Genomic DNA, 26,144 nt, shown 5'->3' on the forward strand with positions numbered 1-26,144 from the left:
TGCCTGTGACCCTGGCTCCCCCCGCCCCCACCACTGCAGTGGGGAAACATGCAATGCAGACAACCCCAGAAGTACCAGAGGTGCTCACAGCATAGTGACCCCAGTGGCAACATCTGTGATTGCAGTGAAGTCATAAGCAGCAAGGCACCAGCAAACATGGAGGTGCAAGTAGCACAATGAAGGCACTCACAATGCCTCTGACAAAGGCGGTGGATCCTGGAAAGCACAGGCTCTCAAATACAATTAGAAGAAGCTCAGAATCAAGGTAAACAAAACTTTACCCAAATAAGAAAGGTATTTGCTACCACAAATGTGCCGGGAAAGGAACAATTCATCAAGCACCATGAAGAAACACAGTAGCCAAAAAGAAAATGACAACTCTCCAGAAACCAAACTTGAAGACTGCAATGTAACTGACAGAGAATTCAAAATAGCTGTCATGAAGAAACTCAATGAGTTACCAGAAAACTCACAAATTTGACAGTTCAATAAGCTCAAGAATAAAATTAATGAACAAAAGGAGTACTTCACCAAAGGCATTGAAACTTTTAAAAGACAAACAGAAATTCTGGAGATGAAGAATACAATTAATCAGGTGAAAAATAAAGTAGAAAGTATTGAAAATAGAGCAGATTATATGGAAGAGAGAATTAGTGAGCTCAAAGATAGAAATCTAGAAATGATTCAGGTGGAGGAGGAGACAGAACTAAGATTTTTAAAAAATGAAGAAATTCTATGAGAAATAACTGGCTCAATTTGGAAAACCAACATAAGGATAATGGGTATCCCAGAAGGAGAAGAGAGGGAGAAAGGAGCAGAGAGCTTATTTAAAGAAAAAAATAATAGCACAGCAAAGGAAACCATCAACAAAATGAAAAGACAACCTAACAATTGGGAGAAGATATTTGCAAACCATATATCTGATAAGGGGTTAATCTCCAAAATATATAAAGAACTCATACGTCTCAACAACCCAATTAAAAAATGGGCAAAAGATCTGAATAGACATTTCTCCAAAGAAGATATATAGATGGCCAACAGGCACATGAAAAGATGTTCAACATCATTAACTATGAGGGAAATGCAAATCAAAACTGCAATGAGATATCACCTCACTCCCTTAAGAATAGCTATAATTAACAAGACAGGAAACAACAAGTGTTGGAGAGGATGTGGAGAGAAGGGAACACTCATACACTACTGGTGGGAGTGCAAACTGGTGCAGCCACTATGGAAAACAGTATGGAGATTCCTCAAAAAATTAAGGCTAGAACTACCATATGATCCAGCTATTCCACTGCTGGCTATTTATCCAAAGAAGGTGAAAACACAAATGTGTAAAGATACATGCACTCCTCTGTTCATTGCAGCATTATTCACAATACCCAAGACTTGGAAGCAACCTAAGTGCCCACCAAGGGACAAATGGATGAAGAAGATGTGGTCTATATACACAATGGAATACTACTCAGCCATAAGAAATGATGAAATCCAGCCATTTGTGACAACATGGATGGACATTGAGGGTATTATGCTAAGTGAAATAAGTCAGAGAGAGAAGGTCAAATACCATATGATCTCACTCATTTAGTAGTAGATAAAAACAACAACAAACAAACACATAGAGACAGAGATTGGATTGGTGGTTACCAGAGGGGTAGAAGGGAGGGAGGGGGCAAAAAGGATAATTAGGCACATGTGTGTGGTGAAGGATTGTAATTAGTATTTGGGTGGTCAACATGAGAACATGATGTAATCTATGCAGAAATAGAAGTATAATGATGTACACCAGAAATTTATACAATGTTATAAACCAATGTTACCACAATAAAGAAAAAGGAAAAAAATTACTTGAATTAATAAATTATGTATAAATTTATTAAAAAAAAGAAAAAAAATAATAGCGGAGAACTTCCCAAATCTGGGGAAGGAACTGGATATACAAGTACATGAAGCTAATAGAACACCTAATTATCTCAATGCAAAAGACCTTCTCCAAGGAACATTATATTAAAACTATCAAAAGTCAATGACAAAGAGAGAAGACTAAGGGCGAACAGAGGGAAGAAAATAACTTACAAAGGAACCCCGATTAGGCTATTAGCAGATTTCTCAGCAGAAACTCTACAGACAAGGAGAGTGTGAAATGATATATTCAAAATATTAAAACATAAAAACTGTCAGCCAAGAATACTCTATCTAGCAAAAGTTTTCCTTCAGAAATGAAGGAGAAATAAAGGCTTTCCCAAACAGACAAAACCTGAGGGACCTCATCACCACTAGACCTGCCTTCCAAGAAATGTTGAAAGGAGCCCTCCTACCTGAAACAAAAAGGCAAAGGTTTACAAAGCTTTGAGCAAGGTGATAAATAGACAGAATTAGAAATTTGTAACTCTATATCAAAATAGATTAGTAAAAAAGTATAATATAAAGGCTAAAAGGAAAAGAAGGATTAAAAATAACTATAACTGCTTCAGTTTGGTAACAAAGTCACAATACAAAAAGGGATAATTTGTGACAACAAAAACATATAAGGCAAAGAGGAAAAGAATAAAACCTGCATAGGGAAATGGAGATAAGGTGCTATCAGAGAAAAAGGACTATCTCAACTATGAGATCTTTTATAAAACCCCAGGGTAACCACAAAACAAAAAATCAGAGTAGAGTCACAAAACATAAAAAAAAAAAAAAGGAAACTGAGAAACATCACAGAATACCACCAAACTGAAATGGCAGTCCAAAACACAAGGAAAAAGAAATAATGAAAATATAGAACAACCAGAAAACAAAAGATAAAATGACAGTATTAAGCCTTCATAAATCAATAGTTATCCTAAATGTAAGTGGGTTGAGTTCACCAATCAAAAGACACAGAGTGGCTGGATGGATTAAAAACAAAACCCAACAATATGCTGCCTCGGGAGACCCATCTCAACTCTAAAGACAAACATAGGCTCAGAGTGAAGGATGGAAGATGATACTCCAAGTAAATGGCAACCAAAAGAAAGTTGTTGTAGCAATACTTATATAAGACAACATTGACTTCAAGCCAAAAAAGATAACAATAGACAAAAATGGACATTATATAATAATAAAAGTGATATTGCAACAAGAAGACGTAATACTTATTAATATATATGCACCTAACATAGGAGCACCAAAATATACAAAGCAACTATTAACAGACCTAAAGGGAGAAATTGACAGCAACACAATAATAGTAGGGGACTTTAATACCCCACTTACATCAATGGATACATCATCCAGATGGAGAGTCAATAAGGAAACACTGACCTTAAATGAAACACTAGACCAGGTAGACTTAATAGATATATATATAGACTATTCCATCCCAAAGCAGCAGAATACACATTCTACTCAAGTACACGTGGAACATTCTCAAAGGTAGACCACATGTTGGGACACGTTGGGCAAGCCTCAATAATTTAAGAAGATTGAAATCATATGAAGCATCTTTTCTGACACAGTAGTATGCCAGTAAAAATCAAATACAAGAAGAAAGCTGGAAAAGTTACAAATATGTGGAGACTAAACAATATGCTACTGAACAACCATTGGATCAATGAAGAAATCAAAGAAGAAATCAAAAAGTACCTAGAAACAAACGAAAATGGAAACACAACATATGAAAATCTATGGGATGCAGTAAAAGCTGTACTAAGAGGAAATTTTATAGCGATAGAGGCCTACCTCAAGAAACAAGAAAAATCTCAAATAAACAATCTAAACCTACATCTAAAAGAACTAGGAAAAAGGACAAATGAAGCCCAAAGTCAGTAGAAGAAAGGAAATGATAAAAATCAGATTGGAAATAAATGAAAGAAAGACTAAAAGGAGGATAGAAAAAATCAATAAACTAAGAGTTGGTTCTTTGAAAAAGACGAACAAAATTGACAATCCTTTAGCTAGGCTAACTAAGAAAAAAAAGAGAAGTCTCAAAACATAAAATCAGAAATGAAAGAAGATAAATTACAAAAGATACCACAGATATACAAAGGATTATAAGAAAATACTATGAAAAGCTATATGCCAACAAATTGTATAAACTAGAAGAAATGGATAAATTCTTAGGTTGATACAACCTCCCAAAACTGAATCAAAAAGAAATAGGGAATATGAATAGACCAATGACAAGTAAAGAGATTACAACAGTAATCAAAAACCTCCCAAGAAGCAAAAGTCCAGAACCAGATGACTGGTCAAAAGTCCACCACTCCCTTGCCACAATTTCCAAATATACTGAGAGAGCTAAGCCTCAAACCAGAATGAATGCTGCCTTTCAACATATGTGTCTGAATCCAAACAACAGCTAAGTGATCTTAAACCAAAGTACACAAAGAAGACAGTATCACAATAAATTGATGATATCCTACTCCAACTAGACACTTAATTTTGCTCCCAAATACACCTTTATGTCTTTAGTCAGCTGTCAATTTCAATTTACAAAAGGAGTATGACATATTTTTGCCATTTCCTTCAAACCCTATCCTCACTTTTCCATGGTAAAAAAGAGCTGATAACATTATCTCAGAATAGAAGGATGAAACATAATCCATATAAGTTCCCAGTGAGATCTTGCACATTAACTAGTCTCCATTTCTTTAGACCCTCATCAGATTGAAATTATCATCTCTCTTTCCCTCCTACAGTAAATGAAATACTTTTCCTATTGAATGTTGACATCACCACATTTGTCCTAGATCTCTCCCTTTTCAATCTCAGGCTATCAGTTATCATTCTGTATATTGCATCCAGATTTTTCCTCACTATTGGACACTTCCCACAAGTGATCAAACTTACTCAGACAATAAAGTCTTCTATTTAACAAAAATACATTAGCATTTTTCTCACCTCTTCACAATGCATTTCTCAAGGTAATTGTTTACATGCACAATTGCTTCCATTTCTTTTTTTAAAAATTATTTTATTGAGGTCATATTGGCTTAAAATATTCTGTAAATTTCAGGCATACATCACTATATTTTGGTTTTCGTATAGACTGTATTGTGTTCACCACCAATAGTCCAGTTTTTATCCATCATCAGACATACGTGGCCCTTTACCTTTTTCACCCTCCCCCCACCTACTTGTCCTCTGGTAACTACTAATCTGTTCTCCTTATCTATGTGTTCGTTTGTTGATCTTCAACACATGAGTGAAATCATATTGTATTTGTCTTGCTCTGTATGACTTATTTCACTCAGCATAATACCTTCCAGGTCCAACCATGTTGTCACAAATGGCAAGATTTCATCTATTATATGGCTGACTATTCCATTGTATATGTATACCAAATCTTCTTTATCCATTCATCTGTTGATGGGCACCCGGGTTACTTCCACATCTTGGCTATTATGAACAACGCTTTGATCAACATAGGAAAGCATAAGTCTTTTTGTTGATTTCGTGTTCTTTAGATAAATACCCAGTAGTAGAATATGTGGATCATACAGTATATCTATTTTTAATTTTTTGAGGGATCGCCATAATATTTTTCATAGTGGCTGCACCAGTTTGCATTCCCACCAGCAGTGTATGAGGGTTCCCTTTCTCCAATCATCTCCAACACATATTATTTCTTGTCTTGTTAATTACAGCCATTCTGAGGTGGTATCTCGTAGTTTTGATTTGCATTTCCCTAATAATTAGTGATGTTGAATATCTTTTCATGTGCCTGTTAGTCATCCATATACCTTCTTGGGAAAAATGTCTACTCTTTCCTCTGCCCTTTTGTTGATTGGGTGGTTCATTTTTTGATTGTGGAGTTGTATGAGTTCTTTATATATTTTTCAAATTAACCCCTTGATGGATATATGATTTACAAATATTTTCTCCCAGTTGGTGGGTTGTCTTTTCATTTTGTTGATGGCTTCTTTTGCCATGCAAAAGCTTTTTGAGCTGATGTAGTCTCATTTGTTTATTTTTTCTTTAGTTTTCCTTGCCTGAGCAGACATGGAATTTGAAAAGATACTGTTAAGACTGATGTCAAAGAGCACATTGCCTATGTTTTCTTCCAGGAGTTTTATGGTCTGAGGTCTTACACTCAAGTCTTTAATCCATTGTGAGTTAATTTTTGTGTATGGTGTAAGATAATGATCTACTTTCATTCTTTTGTATGTGGCTGTACAGTTTTCCCAACACCATTTATTGAGGAGACTTTCCTTTCTCCATTGTATGTTCTTGGCTCCTTTGTTGAAGATTAGCTATCTATAGATGTGTGGTTTTATTTCTGAGCTTTAAATTCTGTTCATTGATCTGTGTGTCTGTTTTTGTACCAGTACCATGCTGTTTTTATTACTATAGCTTTTGAGTATATTTTGAAGTCAGGGAGTGTGATACTTCCAGTGTTGTTCTTTTTTCCTAGGATTGCTTTGGCTATTCAGGGTCTTTTGTTGTTCTATATAAATTTTAGCATTCTTTGTTCTATTTCCATGAAGAATGTCATTGGGATTCTGATTGGGATTGCATTGAATCTGTTGATTGCTTTAGGTAATATGGATGTTTTAACTATGCTTATTCTTCCAATCCATGAGCATGGAATATATTTCCATTTCTTTATGTCTTCTTCCATTTCTTTCACTGATGTTTTATAGTTTTCAGTGTATAGGTTTTTCATCTCCTTGGTTAAATTTATTCCTATGTACTTTATTCTCTCTCTTTTTTTTTTTTTGGCGAGTGTAAATGGGACTGTATTCTTGATTTCTCTTCTGATTTTTTGTTGTAATTCTAGTCCAGGCCAGCTCCAGAGCCATACGTACAAATGTCCGTTTGGCATAATTTTTTGAAATCTCTCATATGTGGATCACTAATCTTCTCCTCCAAGTGTGCAGAGCCAAGTACTTCCAATGTTAACACTTCAGAAAGAAGTTTTAGATAATATAATTTAAGTCTGGTTAAATGTAAAACACAATATATTAATTAGTGATTAACTTTTTCAAGGTAAGATACTAGAGTTTTAAAAGTATATTAATCCTTAAAGCCCAAACCAATGATGCTTCCTTCCCTATATCACCCACTTCCCATCCTATCTCAGATTCCAATGCATCACTTTCTTTCTAGCCAAGATTTGAAGCAGATGGATCTGATAAGGACTAACAAGAGTCCTCACAAGCCAAGGCCCAGGAGGAAGAGGAAACCTCAAGTTTAGAGGAAGGTGGTTAAGAGAAACCAAGAACATGTGGTGAGAGAAAATTACATGAGGAAATTACATGACTACACTTACACCTGCATCTCAGTAGATATGAAACATGCTGCAAGGCTGTGAAGAAAATACAAACTGTTGCCACTGAATGGGAATAAGGGAGTGAGATCAAGTATCCATTCCTTATGGTTAGGCTCTTCTGATGATTGATTCATCATTGAGTCTCTTCCTATGATGGATTCATCATCAAACCTAAAAATCAAGCCTATCTCTTCTCCCAATTGGACTAATTATCAAACCTAGAATCAAGCAAATCTCCTCTCTCATGTGAACTACTCCAATGGCTTCAGAACTATTGCTCACTTTTAGCTTTTTTCTCTAAACAGCAACAAGATTTGCAAATGCAAAATATATCATTTAATCCCCTAATTAATATCCTTAGAAAAGCAACCATTTCTGTTAGTTTATATTACAAAGACCCTTCACAGCTATTTAGGACCTACATGGACAAACTTTTGTGTTTCTCTTCTGACTTATACCATTTCTTTATCCCACTGTACCCCAGGCTTCTTCTCCTGCTACTCACTCCACTCTCTCTACCTGGGCCACTCTTTCCATCCTTATTTTCCTCATCCTTAAAGTGTATGCTAAAGCACTACTAAAACACAGAGAGCTTTTATAACCCTCATTTATAATTCAAACCTCAGTGTTCTCTGTTCACATACCAGTTTGCACTTTATTTTTTCATATTAGTCATCATAAAAAGAAATAAGTAATTACTCATTTGATAATTAATTACATATTTAAATCCTGTTCCAGACTGAAGGTTATATTAAGGCAGTCTCCTTTGGCCTTTTCTGTATCATTGCATTAACAGGCAACCCAGAGAGCAATATGGGATAAGGAATTAATGAATGGGGTAATGAAATTCTGGAGATGAATACAACAACTTAATTTTAAAATCACTAGAGGAATTCAAGGGCAAACTTGAAAAGGCATAGAAAATAATCTGTGACTATGAAGATAAAACATTTATTGAGTGTGAGAGACAAAAGAGAAGAATAAAGAAAATTTAACACAATCTAAGAGACTTATGGAACACCACCTATCTGACTTATATACACATTATTAGAGTCCCAGAAGGAGAAGAAAGAGTGAAAGAGGCAAATGTATTATTTGAAAGAATAATGGCCCCAAACTTCCCAAGTTTGATGAAAGACATGAATCTACAAATCAAAGAAGCTCAATGAACTGTAAGTAGGATAAATCTAAAGAGACCCACACAGACACATGGTCAAATGGTGAAATCCAAAGACAGAGAGAATCTTGAAAGCAGCAATAGAGAAGCAACTTGTCAAATACAAAGGATCCTCTATAAGATTAGCTGTCAATTTCTTAGCGGAAACCTTGGAGGGCAGAAGGCAGTGGCATGAAATATTTGAAGTGCTGAAAGAAAAAAAAACCTATCAACCAAGAATTCTATATTTGGAAAAATGTTTTTCAAAAATAAGGAGAAATTAAGACACTCCTGATACACAAAAGCTGAGGGAATACATTACCACTAGATATGCCTGACAACAAATGCTAAAGGTAGTCCTTTTGGTTGAAATGAGAGGATGATAGACAGTAATTCTAAGTCATATGAAGGTATAAAGATTTCTAGCAAAGAAAAATATAACACTCAGTATTATTATAATTTTGGTTTGTAACTTTTATTTTCTACATCACTTAAAATTCAAACTCATTAAAGTAATTTTAAATCTATGTTAATGGAAAGTTAGCATCATGGCAGTATAAAATGTCCATCCTATTGTCCCCTTTTTTAAAACAACTAATTAGACATTCATCCATAAACAAAAGTGCCTCTGTGGGAGTTGTTGCCCCCAGCACCAAACATCAAGGCACCTGGGAGGAGTCTCCCCTACCTGTGCATCCAGTAATAGGTACACAGACCAAGGCATGGACTGTGAAAACAGCAGGAGTAGGCAAAAGTGCCCCAACCCTTCTTCGCCATGGTTGTAAAAAATATGGAAACTGCTGATTTGGACAGACACCCACAGACAAGAGAGACTTTGTAGCAATCCACTCTCACCGAGGTGAGATTCCAGCATGCTGTTGGTGCAGCATTACCCTGATACCAAAACTAGATAAGAATACTACAAGAAAACAAAACTATAGACTAATGTCCCTGATAAACATACATGCAAAAATTCTCAACAAAATATTAGCAAACCAAGTTGAACAAAACATTAAAAGAAATAACACCATGACCAAGTGGGATTTGTCCTTGGGTTTCAAAGATGGTTAAACATATGCAAATCAACAAACGTGATACACCACATTAATAGAATGAAAGATAAAAATCATTTAATCATCTCAATAGATGCAGAAAAAGCATTTGACAAAATACATCCTTTCATGATAAAAACCCTCAACAAATTGGGTATAGAAGGAACATACTTCAACATGATAAAGGCCATATATGACCAACCCACAGCTAACACCATATTCAATAGCAAAGGTTGAAAGCTTTTCCTCTAAGATCAGGAATATGACAAAGGTGCCCACTATTACCACTCTTATTCAACATAGTACTGGAAGTCTTAGCTAGAGCAAGCAGGCAAGATAAAGAAATAAAAGGCATTCAGATTGCAAAAGGAGGAATTAAAATTGTCCTTATTTGCTGATGATGTGATCTTATCTATAGAAAATCCTAAACACTCAACCAAAAAACTGTTGGAACTAATGAATGAATTCAGTAAATTTACAGGATATAAAATCAACATAAAAGAATAAGTTATGCTTCTATACACTAACAATAAACATTTGAAAATGAAATAAAGAAAACTATCCTATTCAAAATAGCATCAAAAACAATAAAATACTTAGAAATAAATTTAACCAAGTGAAGAAGAAATAAAACTACTGTCAAAACTATAAGACCTTGATGAAAAATTTAAGAAGACAAACAAATGGAAAGACATCTCATGTTTGTGGATCTGAAGAATTAATATTGTTAAAATGTCCATACTACCCAACGCCATCCATAGATTCAATGCAATCGCTATCAAAATTCCAATGTCATTTTTCATAGATATAGAAAAAAATCCTAAAATTTGTATCAAACCACAAAACACCCCAACTATCCAAAGCAATCCTAAGAAAGAAGAACAAAGCTGGAGGCATTATGCTTCCTGATTTCAAACTATAGTGATTAAAATAGTGTGATACTGGCATAAAAACAGATGTATAGACCAATAGAACATAATTGAGAGGCCAGAAATAAACTCCAGCATATATGGTCAACTAACAGTTGACAAGGGAGCCAAGAAGACTCAGTGGGGCAAAGAACAGTCTCTTCAACAAATGGGGTTGGAGAAACCAGATAACAACACATAGAAAAATAAAGTTGGACCCCTATGTTACAACAATTACAAAAATTAACTTGAAATAGATTAAACACTTAACATAAGACCTGATATCCTAAAACTCCTAGAAGAAAACATAGGGAAGAAGTTCCTTGACATTGGTCTTGGCAATGATTTTTTTGGATATGACACCAAAAGCACAAGTAACAAAAGCAAAAATCAAAAAGTAGGACTGCATCAAACTAAAAGCTTCTGCACAGCAAAAGAAATAATCAACAAAATGAAAAGTTAACCTAGGGAGTTGGAGAAAATATTTTCAAACTATATATTGGATAAGGGGTTAACATCCAAAATATATAAAGAACTCATACAACTCTAACAAAAAGTAAAAACAATCTGAAAAAATGGGGCAGAGGAACTAAATAGACATTTTTCCAAAAAGACATTTAAAGGCTAACAGGTACATGGAAAGATGCTTGACAACACTAGTCATCAGGGAAAAGCAAATCAAAACCACAATGAGATATCACCTCATACTCATCAGATTAGCTATTATTAAAAAGACAAGAAATGAGTGTTGGAGAGGATGTGGAGAAAAGAGAAGCCTCGTGCACTGCTAGTGGGAATGTAAAGTGGTACAGCCGCTACAGAAAACAGTATGGAGAGGCCTAAAAAAATTAAAAATAGAACCATTATATGATCCAGCTATTTTACTTCTGGGTATTTATCCAAAAACTCAAAAACACTAATTTGAAAATATATATGCACTACTATGTTCATTGCAGCATTATTCACAATAGCCAAGACTTGGAAACATCCTAAGTGCCATCAACAGATGAATGGATAAAGAAGATACTGTTCCGCCATAAAAAAGATGAAATCTTGCCATTTGTGACAACATGGATGGACCTTGAGGGCATTATGCTAAATGAAATAAGTCAGATGGAGAAAGATAAATACCATACAATTTCACTTATATGTAGATGATAAACAAATAAACATAGATACAGAGAACAGAATGGTGGTTACCAGAGGGGTAGGAGGTTGGGGGGAGGGCAAAAGAGGTAAAGGGGTACACGTGTATGGTGACTGCTGGCAACCAAACTTTTTGTGGTGAACACCATGTAGTCTATACAGAGTCAAAATATAATGATGTCTACCTGAAATTTATGTTATAAACCAATTTACCTCAATAAAATATATATGTGAAATTAATAAAAATTAAATTTAATTTAATAAAAAATTAAATAAATTAAAGTGAAAATTGGGTGAAAAAAAAAAGAACCAAGATAAATCAAACAGAGAATGGAGACGAGAGAAAATCAAGGAAACCAAAAGTGAAGTGAATACACTGGGGCCCCGCCCCTAAGATGTCACCCTGCCCTACCCTCTATCCGGTGTGCCTGTGAGGTTGACCCAGTGGGGTACAGGGGATAGCACAGTGGGGACAGCTTCACTTCTCACCAATAGGTAGTCCCAGCTCTAAAGGGCCTGAAGAAGAGTGGATAAGGGGCTTTACCTCTTCAGCAGACATAGCCTGAGCCTGGGCTATTTCTGCTTTTATGTTCGCCATTCCTTGAGAAGAGGAAAAGCCATGCCCCCTTGGATTTACTCTGCATGTTTCCCTATGATTTCATTACCTTCATGTATGGAGGATTTGTGTGGGACTACACTATGGGGTTGCCGTCCTACAGACCGGGTGTAGGCAGACGACATCAGGCGATCAGATGGAAGGTGGCAGGAGACAATGATAGGGACAGGAGCCCTTTCCGTCATACTTGTTCCCTTCATTTCGGTGAAGCCACTGAGCGCGACTATACCTGTGCGCTCCCTCTCTTCCCCAAAAGGGGGCCCACATCTTGTGGATTCTACGTTTGCGCATGCGGTTCCGCCGAGTACCCCCACAAAAAGGAGTCCAGGCTCTAGGTTGGCAGTGTTTCCGCATGGTCCCGAAGACCCGTCCTTACAGAGGTGTCCAGGCCTTGTGCCGGCGCTGTTTGCGCATGCGCCTTCCGCCCCGTCCACAGGCGCGCCCACGCCTTGTGCATGTGGTGTCTGCGCATGCGCTGTCCCCCGCCTGGGTCTCACGAGAGTGACTGCCCACGCGCCCCTCGGACGGTCGGCCTTCGGTGGGTTCTCTGTGCTTGCGGAAGGGCGGTGTCCCTTCCTGCCAGGTGGCTGCGAGGATGAAGACGCACTGTCTTGTGACAGCACAGGTCACAATGGAGAGGAAAAGTTTAAAGGCGGCCCATGGAGGGGTCCGACGGAGGCGGCGGTTCCCGCGGGGACTTGCGGGTGCTGGTCGTGCTCACGGGGACGTGGGGCCTGCTCGGTGCAGCTGCTTCGCCTCTGCTCTCGGAGGGCGGGTCTGTTCCAGGCTGGACCGTGCCTGCCCAAAGGCCGAGCGGTCGGTTTTCAGCCCCCTTCGCGGGGCTCCGGGGAAGAGGGGCTGCGGGGCCCGGGGAGGGGGCGCGCTGCGCGATGTGGTGAGATCAGTGCGGAGGAGCCGGGACCCTCAGCGGGGCGGAGTGGAGAGCCCCGAGGAGGAGAGCACGGGACGGGGGAGGAGAGAACCTGACCGGGAGGGACACTGACCAAGAGAGGACGGGATCTTGATCCAGACGAGAGGAAGGATTTTACCCTGATCAGGGAGGGAGGGGGCGCTAGAGAGGGAAGACCCATCCAGAGGGTAGAGTAAGTGAAGAGCTCTGAGACAGAGTGACTTGTCTTTGCTTGGATAGACGTGATGGCCACTTTTCCTGGGTGTAGTGTACCCACACTGATAGTGAACTGATGTAGGCCTGAGCCAAGGGAGGGTGGGAAAATGAAAGTTTGAGGTTTGTGAGACAGTCAAGGGCCAGCAGGGCCACTTCACCAAGTTGTGCAAGTTGTTCACTGGACTAGGGCGGCTGGCTGAGGGGTGAGGGTAAGGGTCTACGGTCTGGCCTGCACTCTGTTCACCAAGCCGTGCAGTCATTCTCGTGCTGGCCCACTTCAGCCAAGCGAAGATGCCTTCCTTTAATTCCCACAGGGCCCTGTCTGCCGGCAAACTGCGGCCAGAGGCTGTGTCTGCCCAGAGGACCCCTTTGTCTAAATCACAACATGGCGCGATGTGTGGGTTAACTCCTTGTCCCAGGGGCTGTGCTGAGGTGCCAGATAACGGACCAGAGATAAGGTGCCTCCTCTTTTCAGTTGTCTTAATAAAAGATAGCCATGGATAGCAACAGGACGTTATCATATCACAGCTCGCAAAGCTGCCATGTATTGCACATGTTCAACAACTCCATGGGGAAACTGCAGCGGCAACTGTACAATGGCGAGTATTCTGTATTCAAGGACATGCGCATGTTTGAGAGCGACTTTATCCAGGTGAATGATCCCATCCTCCCCCCCTCGTCTCCCTGATTCTTTCTTGCAATCCCCTCTTCTGTACTTCTTTTCATTCTACAAAAATTTATGGAAGACCTGTTATGTGCTGAGTGTGCAAAGATGGTTTCAGACCTCTCAACCAGGTAGAGGAAACAGACAATTGGTTTTGTTTTTCTTTTCCCACTTAGTGATTTATACACTCAATTTTATCAGGTGGCGACTCTGCCATGTTTGTTTCAGATTTAATATTTTTTTAAAGAAAAAATGTGGACATGGTTTAATCTCCCTGGATGCCCTTCCCTGATTCCATTTTCCTTTCTCTCCAGTTACCACTGTTCTGAATATGGTCATTATCATTCCCATGCAGGTTTTGTCCTTTTATATGTGTGTACTTATTAAACGTTTTATGACTCTTGGAGATACAGTGTACTCTTGTTTTGTATGTGTGGACTTTAGACATAATATTGTACTGGGTGTGCCCTTGGCAGCTTGCGTTTGCTCACTTGGTGTGTTTTGTAGAAACGTGAGGCTCGAGATACCCCTTACAGTTAAGTGGTGCTCTATACTATCCAAAGTACTTTGGTGTCTGTTTCCTGTGAGCCTCATCACAACCTAGTTATGTAGGCAAAACAAATGTCCCCATTCTACTTGGGAGCAAAGTGAGTTCCAGAAAGTGAAATGACTTTCCCAGACCAAAAAATGGCCAAGGCCCAGGCTTTCTGACTTCCAGCTCAGGGCCTTTCTACTCTACACTGCTTTCTGGATGATGGTGTGGGTCATATCATAGCAGTATGAACCAGACTTTGGGTGTGAACAACCACACACCTTTTAAGTGTGAAAGAGAAGACTAGGGGAGAGTAGACGTGAGAGTCAGCCAGGGAGCTCCATGACTTTACATCTGTCACTGATTCTCAACCTTGGCTGCTCCTTAGAAGTACCTGGGAAGTTTAGCAAACACTGATGCCTGGGACCCACCTCCCAAGATTCTAGTAGTAGACTTGGGACAGTCTCAGCAGCAAGACGTTTCAGAACTTCCAGTTTATTGTGATGTGTAGGCAGGATTGAGAATCAGTAAGCACACATAGACAAGACACAAGACATAGATTATTATTCTTGCTGAACCATTTAAGAGATAGGTGGAAGTGGCTAGTATTATGCCCCTTTACCCTTAAGTTTTTCATGTATCTTCTAAGAACTTGGACATTTATTTATGGAACCATGGCACAATTTCAGGAAATTTGATATCGATAGAATGCTATTATGCAATATGTAGCGCATGTTCAAATTTTCTCAGTTGTCCCAATAATGTTCTTAGTAGATGTTTTTCCCAATCTAGGATCATGTATTACATTTAGTTGTCACACCTCTTTACTCCTTTAGTCTGGAATGATCCCTTCATATTTGATTGTCTTTTGCATTGGCATTTTTGAGGCGAAAAAGCTGTTTTTAATAAAATGTCCATTTTGTGAAAATTTTAAAATTGTTTACCCAGCCCTGTACTGTGAGTTACTTGGGTTGTGTCCAATCTCTTGCTATCAGAAATCGTGGTAGCGAACAACTTTGTACATAATTTCTGCGTGTGTGCAGGTACATGTAGAATAAATTTTCCGAGGTGGAATTGCTGGGTCTCAGGCTAAACATGCATTTGTTATTTTGATACTGATCACAGGCACTTCTGAGCAGGGACGTGCATGATCACGGATATTTTGAGGAAGTAGACTTGGGCTCTTATGAGAGTTCAGATTGGAAAGGGAAATGCGTCAGAGCTATTGCCGTGGTACTGAGCTTGAACTGTGTGTGGGAAAACTAACATCCCTTTGAGTTTTTGCTGCATGCCAGGAACTGTGCTACACGCTTTATTTAGGAGTGAAGCAGAGGAGGACAGGTAGAAGAGAATGTAAGACAGTGCTGCTTTCCTCTTTCTTCCAACAATAGATCAGCAAAAGAGGAGAAGTGATTGATGTGCACAACAGTGTACAAATGGTGACTGTGGGTATTGCATACACAAGCCCCAACCTCACAATACCTGATGTGATGCTGCTGGCACGACCAGCAGTGAGCTGTGCAGTCAATGCCAGACATGACCGAGACACCCAGGGAAAGGCCTTCAAGTCGACAAAGAGCTTGGAGCTGACCAGGTGAGTCCAGGAGTTTTAGTCCCTCCCTGTAAGAAGTATACAGAAGGGACAAGACTGTGAAGCACATGATTAGCCATAATGTAAAACCCGGAGTGAGAGGAGCCTCTACAGCACGACCAGCAGCTGTGGCATGGATTCAGAGGAGGAAAGATCAGATACAGCCACAGGGGTTCACCAAGGCTTGGTGGAGAAAGTGGCCATTGATTATGTAATGACGGTTGTGGGAATAAGACCAGAAAGGGATTTGGAGACTATAGTGGGAAGGCCTTGCATGGCAGAGTAAGTTAGGGGTTAACACGTACTGTTTTTGGTAGGTGGTTGGGAGCCATAAAGGTGTTGAACTGAGGCATGATGAGATAAGTGATGTACTGCGAATCAGGGCTGCACCTGTCAGAGCTGAGGAGGTGACTGTGAGAGCTGAGGTCAGGAGGGCAGGATTTGGTAAATCCTTTAATAGAGGGAGTGGACTGGTTGGGCCAAGAGACTCGTGGCCTCTTCCTTCCTGTTTATCCGCACCTAATCTCCCCCTCCTTTGCTTCCTACAGGCTGATTCCTTTGAAGTTTGTAAAGTTATCCATCTACAATCAGGAGAAAAAACAGCTCCACTTGAAGCTTGCCACTGGCCGCTCTTTTTACCTACAGCTGTGCCCCTCTTCAGATGCAAAAGAAGATCTGTTTGCACACTGGGAAGACCTGATGTACCTCCTGAGACCGCCAGTGGAGGCTTATAGTGGTACCCAGGCTGAACCAGCTGGTGACATGATGGACGTACCTGTGTTGGAGGCAGAGGACAAGAAGAGCCCAGCAGTAAGCCTTTGCAGAGACTCTCGGAAATGGGGCCAGGGTGCTTTGGGAGAGAGCAGCTGAGGCTCTCCCAGGCTGCTGTCCCAGGCTTACTGGGTAAATGCATTGCATTTGGAAGAGCTCAGGCCAAATGAGGTACCAGGTGTAGACCTTGCCATATTGGAGAGGATCCAAGTGCTTCTGAATATCCAAGGTCCCTTAGATGTCAACTCCCCTAATCTCATACCCAATGTTTTAATGCCCTCAACAGCATCCTGACTGTTCAGTCTATTCTAGAACACTTGCTACTGCAACCCAGGCAGTCTGATCTGTTGTGGGACATTTTTAACTGTGAGAAAGTCTTTCCTTTATTTGAGTCATGCACTGATTTTTGTATACATCTGTGCATTGCAGCATGATTTGTGCACATGTACACAATTTGTTTGTAGGTATCAGAATGTAAAATGGTCATAGCTCTTGACCAGTAGTCTCACTTTTAGGAATCTATTTTGCAGAAATGCTAAGACAAGTGTATAAAATAAAAGTGTGAGGATGCTCACTGGTGAATTGCAGTAGTGCTCTCCCTGGCACTGGAACTGTCCAAGCAAAACTGTAGTGACCATTGTGGGATTGCTGTAGAGGGGATTCCTACATCCACTGGGAGATGACTTGATGACCTCAAAGGTTCTAATTATAAGCTCTTGGGTGGTTCAGCTTCAGGAAGACAGGTGACAGCTCTTTCTAGTTTCATTTATTTTATTCTCTACTTCCTTGTTTTTCTTCTTGGCACAGGCCATGGAGCTCCATGGAGGAGGGGGCCAAGATCAGGTCAGCATCAGGAGCCTTCCCATGGTCGCTGAGGAGTCTGGGGCCACCTCTCTTGCTTATGCTGGTGGGGAAGAAATCCAACAACGTGCTTCCCACACATACTGTATACTTAGGAACCCACTCTCTTTCCTAATTACGGCATCTACAGGGCCTGACCAAGGGGCAGCAGCAGTAACATCTAAGGACAGCATGAGTGTGGTTACAGGAGGGGAGATTACCAGCAGACCTGTTACAGAGACCACTGAAGGTCCAGGAGTGGAACCCTTTGTCTCAGCCTTGGAGAGTAAAGACAACATGAGTGAACAGGATGGAGGCCAGAGAGTCTCCCAAACCCAGGCTGAAGCCCTGAGGAAGAGAAGGAAAAAGGCGAGAACTCCCCCTAAAAGGCCTTCCCTGCCTAGTAGGACGGGAGACGATAAGTCAATCCTAGAATCCCATGGAACCACTCAGAGAGATAAAAAGGAGAAGGACCACAGCAGCCCAGGGGGCCAAGAACACGACTCCTCCCCCAGCCTCAGCTCCACCTGAAAGATGTCTAGGTGGGTGGCCAGATTTCCCTCCCTTCTTCCTTTCTATTGGATTTATTTCATTTTCAAATGCCCTGTACTCAGGTGTGTGTCATAAATTAGGATAAATGAAACACTAACCCTCTACTCAAGTAGCTTGCAGTCCAGTAGAAGGGATTACAAACTTTTCTCCTTTTCTCGTCTTTTTCACTTGCTCTGGAGAATCACAAATGCTAAATCACGGATAGCACAGGCAAACAAGCACTAGAATAAGAAAGGGGTAGTGTGAACCTGATATGGTCTGGCTGTTTCCCACTGAGCTATGAGCTCTGTGAGGATAGGGACATGCACAGAGGTGAACTCTATTGTGCAGTGAGTAGATGGCTCCTCTGGGAAGAAAACTGGAAGTCTTGTTTCTTACCTGCTCTGTGCCGCACTGTACCTGGACTGCGTGCACGTGTCTGATTCTCACAGCCAGCAATGATAAAGTTCTATTTGTCTCAGTTCTACAGATGAAAGAAGTGGAGGTTCAGAAGATGTAAGTAACTTGGATAAAGACACACACACTGATGAGTGATACAGTGAGGATTTCAACCTGTATTTTTCTAGCGACTAACCTGTGCTGTCTGCCAACACTTGGGAATTATTTCTTTTAATTGCTAATTTGAAAGGCAAAAACGAGTACACTTAAAAAAGAGACAAAAACTTACTTCAGACTTATGAAAAGTTGCAAAAAAAAAAATAGTAAATTTCCTCTATATTCCTCTCCCAGCTTCCTCTCATAATAACACCCTATATAACCATAATTCCATGATCAGAACCAGGAGATTATTGTTAATACAATCATGTTAACTCAGCTAAACATTTGAATTTCATTAGTGTTTTGGTTCCAGGATCCCACAGTGTATTTACTGATTATTTCTTTGCAAAAACCTATTTTTCCCTAAGTATTTTCCCACTGCTTTTAGCATTCATCAGTGGATTTTGTCTGCCGCATTTATTCCTGTGGTGTTTGCCTAATGGAGATTTTATATTTCCCTGATTGCCTCTACATGTATTAATTGGAATTCTACTGTTAGGAAGAATCATCCTTTCTCCCTCGTTTATATTTTTATTCAATTATTTATTTATGACAGGGATGCTTATTCTATGGGTTATAATCCTCCACTGTTATTATTATTATTATTATTTGCTTAAATTATTCTATCTAAGACCTTTAGAAACTCTTTCAGTTTGTCTACTGTGTTCCTTCAACAAGTCCCCATCTTTTTTGGCACTTTCTGGCACTACAAGATATTCCAAAATCACATTTTTCATGTCCCAGCCCTGCAATTGACCACTTCTCCAAGGAGTCCTGGCTCTTTTTATTGGAAAATAGTGTTTATATATCAAAATCTTGACACCTTGTGATATTTGTTTTGACTAGACCTTTTCTGTTTTGTTTTTTAGGTTATCTCAAAAATTGTGGAGGAGCCGATGTAAAACTAGGTCAGGTGGGATGCCGTAATCCAGAGATTGGTTCCCTTATCGCTTCCCTTCTTCTGTAGCTCTTCCTAGTCTGGGAGGGAACACACTTTAGCCATTCATGGAGCTCGAGGATATCACCTAGAATGGTTCTCAAATGTCAAAACAGTCTAACACACCTGTTTCAAAGATGTGCAAACATAACTTTCCTGAAGTGGGTCAATTCATTCATTTCTTGAAACAATTAAATGCCTACTACATGCCTTGCCCCATGCTAACCACTGCTATATATAAAGACAAATCAGGCAGAGGGGAGAGTATATGCTCAGAGATGGGGTATAGCTTACATAGAAGCTCAAAGGCATAAAGACAGCTGGGTGTTTAGGAAACTCACAGCTCAGTGTAGTTGGAGTAGCAGGAGATGCAGTAGAAAGATGTGCTCAGGTAGGTCATGGGACAGGATCTACAGAGGTATGTGGGGCAAAGGAGTGACTTGACCACAACTGTGCTTAGAATGATCACTGCTCAGGTGAATGCAGGAAGACTGGAATCAGAGAAGCCAGTTAAATGATGGCCATGCAGGGGGAGATGATAAAAGGCCTGAACAATGGACATGTAGAGGGGTCATGGACATGGACCCCATAGAACGTGGTAAGTGATTAGGTGAGGGAGTGAGTGATGGGGAGAATATGAAATGACCACCTAGTTTCCTGCTTGATGGTCTGGGTGGATAGTAGTGCTGTTCACATAAGTGGGAAGATACAAGAAGATGAGCAAATACAGCATTAATGAACTCAGTTGGACAGATCTGACTTGATCTTTCTATTTCAAGATGTTCCAGTTTAATAGGACAACATCTGATGATTCAGTATTTTTTAAGTAGACGTTGATCTGTGCCTACTGTATGCCAGATTCTGTGCTTTGGACAGAGCAGGGTGAGGTATGCAGCCTTATAAATAAAGCCCTCTGGAAGCTCAGAGTCTCTGTAGGGAGATAAGATGTATTAAGGGTGTAAAACTACAGCATGAGACAGAATTTGGGCAATGCCTTCACAGTACCACATGCTAGAGGATAAGAGGGAACGTGTTCGAGACAGTCACTAGACAAGTTTGGCTGAAGTACAGTGTTCCCGTGAGGGAGCACAGCGTTAAAATGGGTGGGTCCAGATTGCCACAGGCCTCAAATGACATGCTTAGAAGTTTGCACTTGATTGTGGCTTTTTTTTTTAAGCCGAGGAATGATATCATTAGTAGGCTTTGGAATCAGAATCCAGGAGTGAATTAAGTGAAGGTCAAGATAAGAATCTCTTTCTCATTTTCTCTGGGGTACCTTTATTGATCATCATCCTGACTTTTCCAGGGTCTTCAGATAAGAGCCCCAGAAAAAAATTGGCTCTTTCTTCAGAGCCCTCGCTACTGCACAGACAATAGAGCAAGGTTCTGAAAGTGAAAGATCCAATGGGATAGACTCTTTACTAGGAAATCATAAAGCCCGCTGTAGATAAGGTAGAGAGTGTGGAGAGCAGCATGGAGGCATCATGCCATCAGCAGAGTGTGGTGTGGGGCTAGAGGTCACTGGTACCGTGACAACTGCAACCAAGAAGGCAGTAACCTTGAAAGCCCATCATAAGAGGCACCAGGTCATGGGGAGCAAGCTGTTTGCACATATCTTGCCTTTTACATTGAATAAGTATGACTTCCTTTTTTGCAATGAAACGCTGTTGTCTTTTTGAATTTACATGTTCCACAGCCTAGTAATGATCTTGGAAGATTCTGTGACACCAACTAAACTGAAGCCTGAGACCCCAGGCTCCTGTGTAGCACAGCCCCACCTCCCCCTTTGCTCAACAGAACAACAGGGGTGCTGCTTCTTGCTTTACCCACTGCCTGCCTCTGGTTCCCCAGACTATGACTGAAAGTCACGTTCTGTGGGCTGAGAATCATTTCTATCTCCCTCTCCCTCTTCTGTCTGAAAGTCCATGAACATAGATGTTAATTCTAGTCCATCGATTAAGAAAAAACAGGACTTGTGTCCACTCAGGATATTCAGGGGAGGAGAGGAAGAGTACAGCAGCATTTCTCTGTGATCAGAATAAAAAAGGCTATTAACTACACTTAGCAAATCCATATCTAGGTCAATACCCTGAGGAAACTCATATGTGTATTCCAGGAAACAACCATGAGAATTTTGGAGTAAAGCATAGGAAGTATCTCCAGTGTCCATCAACTGAATAATTGAAAAATAATTATGGTGTATGTATACAGTGGGACATTGTACAACATTGGCAGTTATACATATTGCTGTGGGTGAATCTCACTGCTGAATAAAAGAAGCAAGTTGAAGAAGAAGAAATTTAGTTCCATCTATAGAACAATTAGAAAATGAGATCAAACAAGACATGATTGCATATTTAATAGTTTCTCTTCAGAAAAGCTAGTATGTCTAGGGTGGAAAAGAAATATATCATCTGGAAATTATACACAAGAGATTCAACAGTGTTGAGAATTGTCCTATTTCATAAGGTGTTGAGTATACAGGTATTTAATTTAATTTTCACTTTTTTTTTTTTGAGCAAGATTGGCTCTGTGCTAACATCTGTTGCCAATCTTCCTCTTTTTCCCTTTTCTCCCCAAAGCCCCAGTACATCATTGTGTCTCATAGTTTTAGAATTGTAGCTCTTCTATATGGGACGCTGCCTCAGCATGGCTTGATGAGCGGTGAGTAGGTCTGTGCCCAGGATCCGAACCGGCGAACCCCAGGCTGCTGAAGTGGAACTTGCAAACTTCACTGATTTGCCACCAAGCTGGTCCCTAATTTTCACATTTCTGAAAGGATGGTCCCTAGGTGATGTAGTTATCGTCTTAGAAATAACCAATTTATTTTAATAACTTTATTTTTCATATATTCACAAGTTATATTTGTCAAAAATCAAAGTCCAAAGGATAATTTTTTAGTAAGTATGAAATACAGATTTGCAGTGACAAGAAATCATTATGTTAGTTTAGTTGGCAGCATTTTTTCTTTTTTATGGTATATAAAATAATGATATATCTTCCAACTGATGGCATCTTATTTCAAATGAAATACTGATTTTTTTTCTTTAAGCCATGCATATATGTTACATATACCATTTTGTGTGTATGACATATTTTATAATACTCTATTATTGGGGCCGGCCTGGTGGCGCAAGCGGTTAGGTGTGCATGCTCGCCTGCGGCGGCCCAGGGTTCGCAGGTTTGGATCCCGGGCACGCATCGACACCTGGCTCGTTAAGCCATGCTGTGGTGGCGTCCCATATAAAGTAGAGGAAGATGGCCATGGATGTTAGCTCAGGGCCAATCTTCCTCAAGAAAAAAGGGGAGGATTGACATCAGATGTTAGCTCAGGGCTAGTCCTCCTCACAGAAAAAAAAAAAAAAAAGACTCTATTGTCTGTCTTAATACCTCCATCTTGTATAGGGGACAGAAAATACACAAATAACTGTAATTTAGGACTACTCAATTGGGGAATATGAGGGATTGTAGCAGAGACTGCTAGTTGACTACCCAATGTCCATTCTTGCTTTCCTTACTACAACCTTAGTTTTATTGGGAACAGGGCCCCCATAGCATTGGCTTCTTATCACCTGCGGACAAAGAAGGAAGTATGGTTTATTGACGTTATTGGTAAGTGTTCCTGTTTGTTTAGAGTGAACCTCTTTATTCTTCATCACTTTTTAAAAATCTTTTTTTGACAAAGCCTGTTAATTGTCTTTTCTCTTGTGAAATGTTAAGATTTTCCTGTTTCTTTTATGTCAGACTATTTAGAATTGTATTTTGATCAACTGAATGATATTCAGTCACAGTTCCTACCTGCCATCTGTGGGCTTTGCTTCCCATGTCAGTTCAATTTTAAAGTATTTTCAGTGCTATTGTTATCTATCCCACATGCGCACCAGTAGTGGATGGTTTGGAGTCTGTATGGTGGTATACTGCATACTTTTGTTCTCAAAGATATGGATATGCTCTTTTTTTTTTTTTATAATTTTATTTATTTTTTTCCCCCAAAGCCCCACTAGATAGTTGTATGTCACAGCTGCACATCCTTCCAGTTGCTGCATGTGGGACAAGGCCTCAGCATGGCCAGAGAAGCAGCGCGTTGGTGCGTGCCCGGGATCCGAACCCGGGTCGCCAGCAGCAGAGCGCGTGCACTTAACCGCTAAGCCACGGGGCCGGCCCTGGATATGCTCTTTATATTCAGATTAAAGCATCTGCAGCCTGGAGAAGAGCCTAGGAGTTGATACACAAATTTATGGGATTGCTGTCTTGAGCTCCCTTATCTCAGCTACCTCACCAACATTTTCCTGTTCCTAGGGAATCTTTTCCTGGTCTTCCTACTAGAAACTGGGACTTTAGTTACTTTACTCTGATGTGCACTCTTCATGACTGTGTCTGCTTCCCTTCCAAGCAGTGAGAGGATATAGAGCAAAAGACCAACAGGAGTGTTTGCTTCCCACACTCTACAGAATCACAGCTCCTGTAGTCAGAAGTGTTCTTCTTTAACCACATTTTAGGTGCCTGCCTGGTCATTGTTGTCACTGTGGTGCTGTAGGATTACTAGGGGCTGGGGCAGAAGAGAAAGAAAAAGAATTTTCCCCACTCTGAGCTGAAGGGTCCCCCATTCCACTTCTCAGTACAGAAATGAATAGCTTCTCTTGGAGCTCTTTCATTAGCTGTCATTGTGAAGTTCTGGGTTTCAAGCTTCTTTTGAATCTAGGCTAAGAGAAACTAGAAGAAAAAAAAAAAGGACAAATATGCTTGTAAAGTGCTGTTTCAATATATATTTTCCTTCCCCAATCCACCTGCTACTATTTACTTTTTAGAGTCCTCAAATCCATACACTCTTTCCATGGTTTTTAATTGCATTCACTGGGAGAGACAGGGTAGAGTCGTTCTCTCTATAACTTAACTGAAAGTGAAACCTTGACCCTTAATTTTTAAAAACATTTTATTATGAAAAATTAAAATATATGAAAATAGATAAGTATTGTCAACTCCCATGTACTTATCAGCCAGCTTCAACTAGATAGCTCTAAAAAGGTTTCATCTCCATCACTCATCTAGCCACAGACTAAACTAATTTAAAGAAAATCTGAGACGTAGTACCACTTCATCCATAAGGATTTCATTATGTATCTCTAAAAGATAATGCATTTATATGTGAATTTATAAAACCAGAGCCACAATACTGTTACCAAAAAAGTTAACAATCGTTCTTTAATATTTCAGTAACTATTTAAATTTCCTCAGTGTCTCATAATGTTTTCAACAGATTCATACTAAAAAAGATTCAAACTAGGTCCACACCTTGCATTTGGCTCATATGTCACTTAATTTTATGGCGTAAAATGTGGTCTGCCTCTGTAAATGATCCACGAACAGTTGAGAAAAATGTGTATTCTGCTCTTGCTTTGTGGCATGTCCTCTAAGTGTCATTTAAGTCCGGTTGGTTGAGAGTTTTGTTTGTCTACCATGTCCTCACTGATTTTCTTCTTATTAGTTCTATCAATTACTGAGAGATTAAAATCTCTGACTATGATTGTAGATTTGTCTATTTTGCCTTCCAGGTCTATAAGTTTTTTTCTCCATGTATTTTGAATGTTTGGTGCATAAACATTTAGGATTTTCTATTTTTTTTTTTGATAAATTGGCTCTATTATCATTTTGAAATCATCCTCTTTATCCCTAATGATATTCTATACTCTGAAATCTGATTTGCTGGATATTAATATAGCCACACGAGCTCTTTGGCGATTAGTATTAGCATGGTATGTTTTTCTCATCCTTTTATTTTTAATCAGTTTTTTCTATGTAGTGAGTTTCTTATAGACAGAATATAGTTGGGTCATGTTTATTTTTATCTAATTTGACAATCTTTCTCTTTTAATTGAGTCACTTGGACCATTTATATTTAATGTTACTGATGATATATTTGCATTTAAATGTACCACATTTCTTTTTGTTTTCTATTTGGCCCATCTATTCTTTGTTTTCTGTTTCCTATTATTTTGGCATTGTTTTTGATTAAGCATTTTTTTTGTGGGATTACATTTTATGCCTGATGGGTTCTTGGCTAAAAGATTTATAGTGTACATATTTAACTTATGATAGTCTAATGTCAAGTAATACTATGTTAGTTCATTTAAAATTAAAAAGCCTGCAGTAATTTACTTCCATCTGTCCCTCTCCTGGACTTTGTGCTAAACTTGACGTACATTTTACTTTTATCTAAGTTAGGAAACCCACACTACTACTATGTTATTGATTTTGCATTAAACATTCAATTATTTTCTCAAGAGATTTAAATATTTAAAAATATATAGTTATCTGTACTTTTATCATTTTCCATTCTTGTCACTCCTTGTGTTCACTATCTGCTATAGTTTTCTTGTAATTATAGAATGTCTTTTAAAATTTCTTGTATTTCAGGTGTGATGAACTCTTTTGGCATTTGTATGTCTGAATAAGTCTCTATCATATCTGTTTTT

At 39.5% G+C, this 26,144-nt stretch overlaps 1 protein-coding gene across 2 annotated transcripts in view; it reads left to right on the forward strand.

The window, feature by feature from the left end:
* LOC101393611 (Golgi-associated RAB2 interactor protein 6-like) overlaps positions 1 to 22,707 on the forward strand; it is a 108,063-nt gene extending 85,356 nt beyond the window's left edge. The window contains exons 1-5 of one of the 2 annotated variants that reach the window (XM_004423033.3): positions 13,744 to 13,899; positions 15,835 to 16,037; positions 16,583 to 16,844; positions 17,613 to 18,187; positions 19,604 to 22,707. In XM_004423033.3, coding sequence (XP_004423090.1) covers positions 13,744 to 13,899; positions 15,835 to 16,037; positions 16,583 to 16,844; positions 17,613 to 18,176 — 1,185 coding nt within the window. In that variant the 3' untranslated portion in view covers positions 18,177 to 18,187; positions 19,604 to 22,707. Of the gene's footprint in view, positions 1 to 13,743; positions 13,900 to 15,834; positions 16,038 to 16,582; positions 16,845 to 17,612; positions 18,188 to 19,603 lie in introns of those variants that run through there. The other variant, XR_015555124.1, reaches the window with a different exon arrangement.
* Positions 22,708 to 26,144: the final 3,437 nt, after the last annotated feature.

This window comes from Ceratotherium simum, chromosome 18, assembly GCF_057802395.1.
Source record: "Ceratotherium simum simum isolate JZ-2026a chromosome 18, ASM5780239v1, whole genome shotgun sequence".
Taxonomy (NCBI): Eukaryota; Metazoa; Chordata; class Mammalia; order Perissodactyla; family Rhinocerotidae; genus Ceratotherium; species Ceratotherium simum.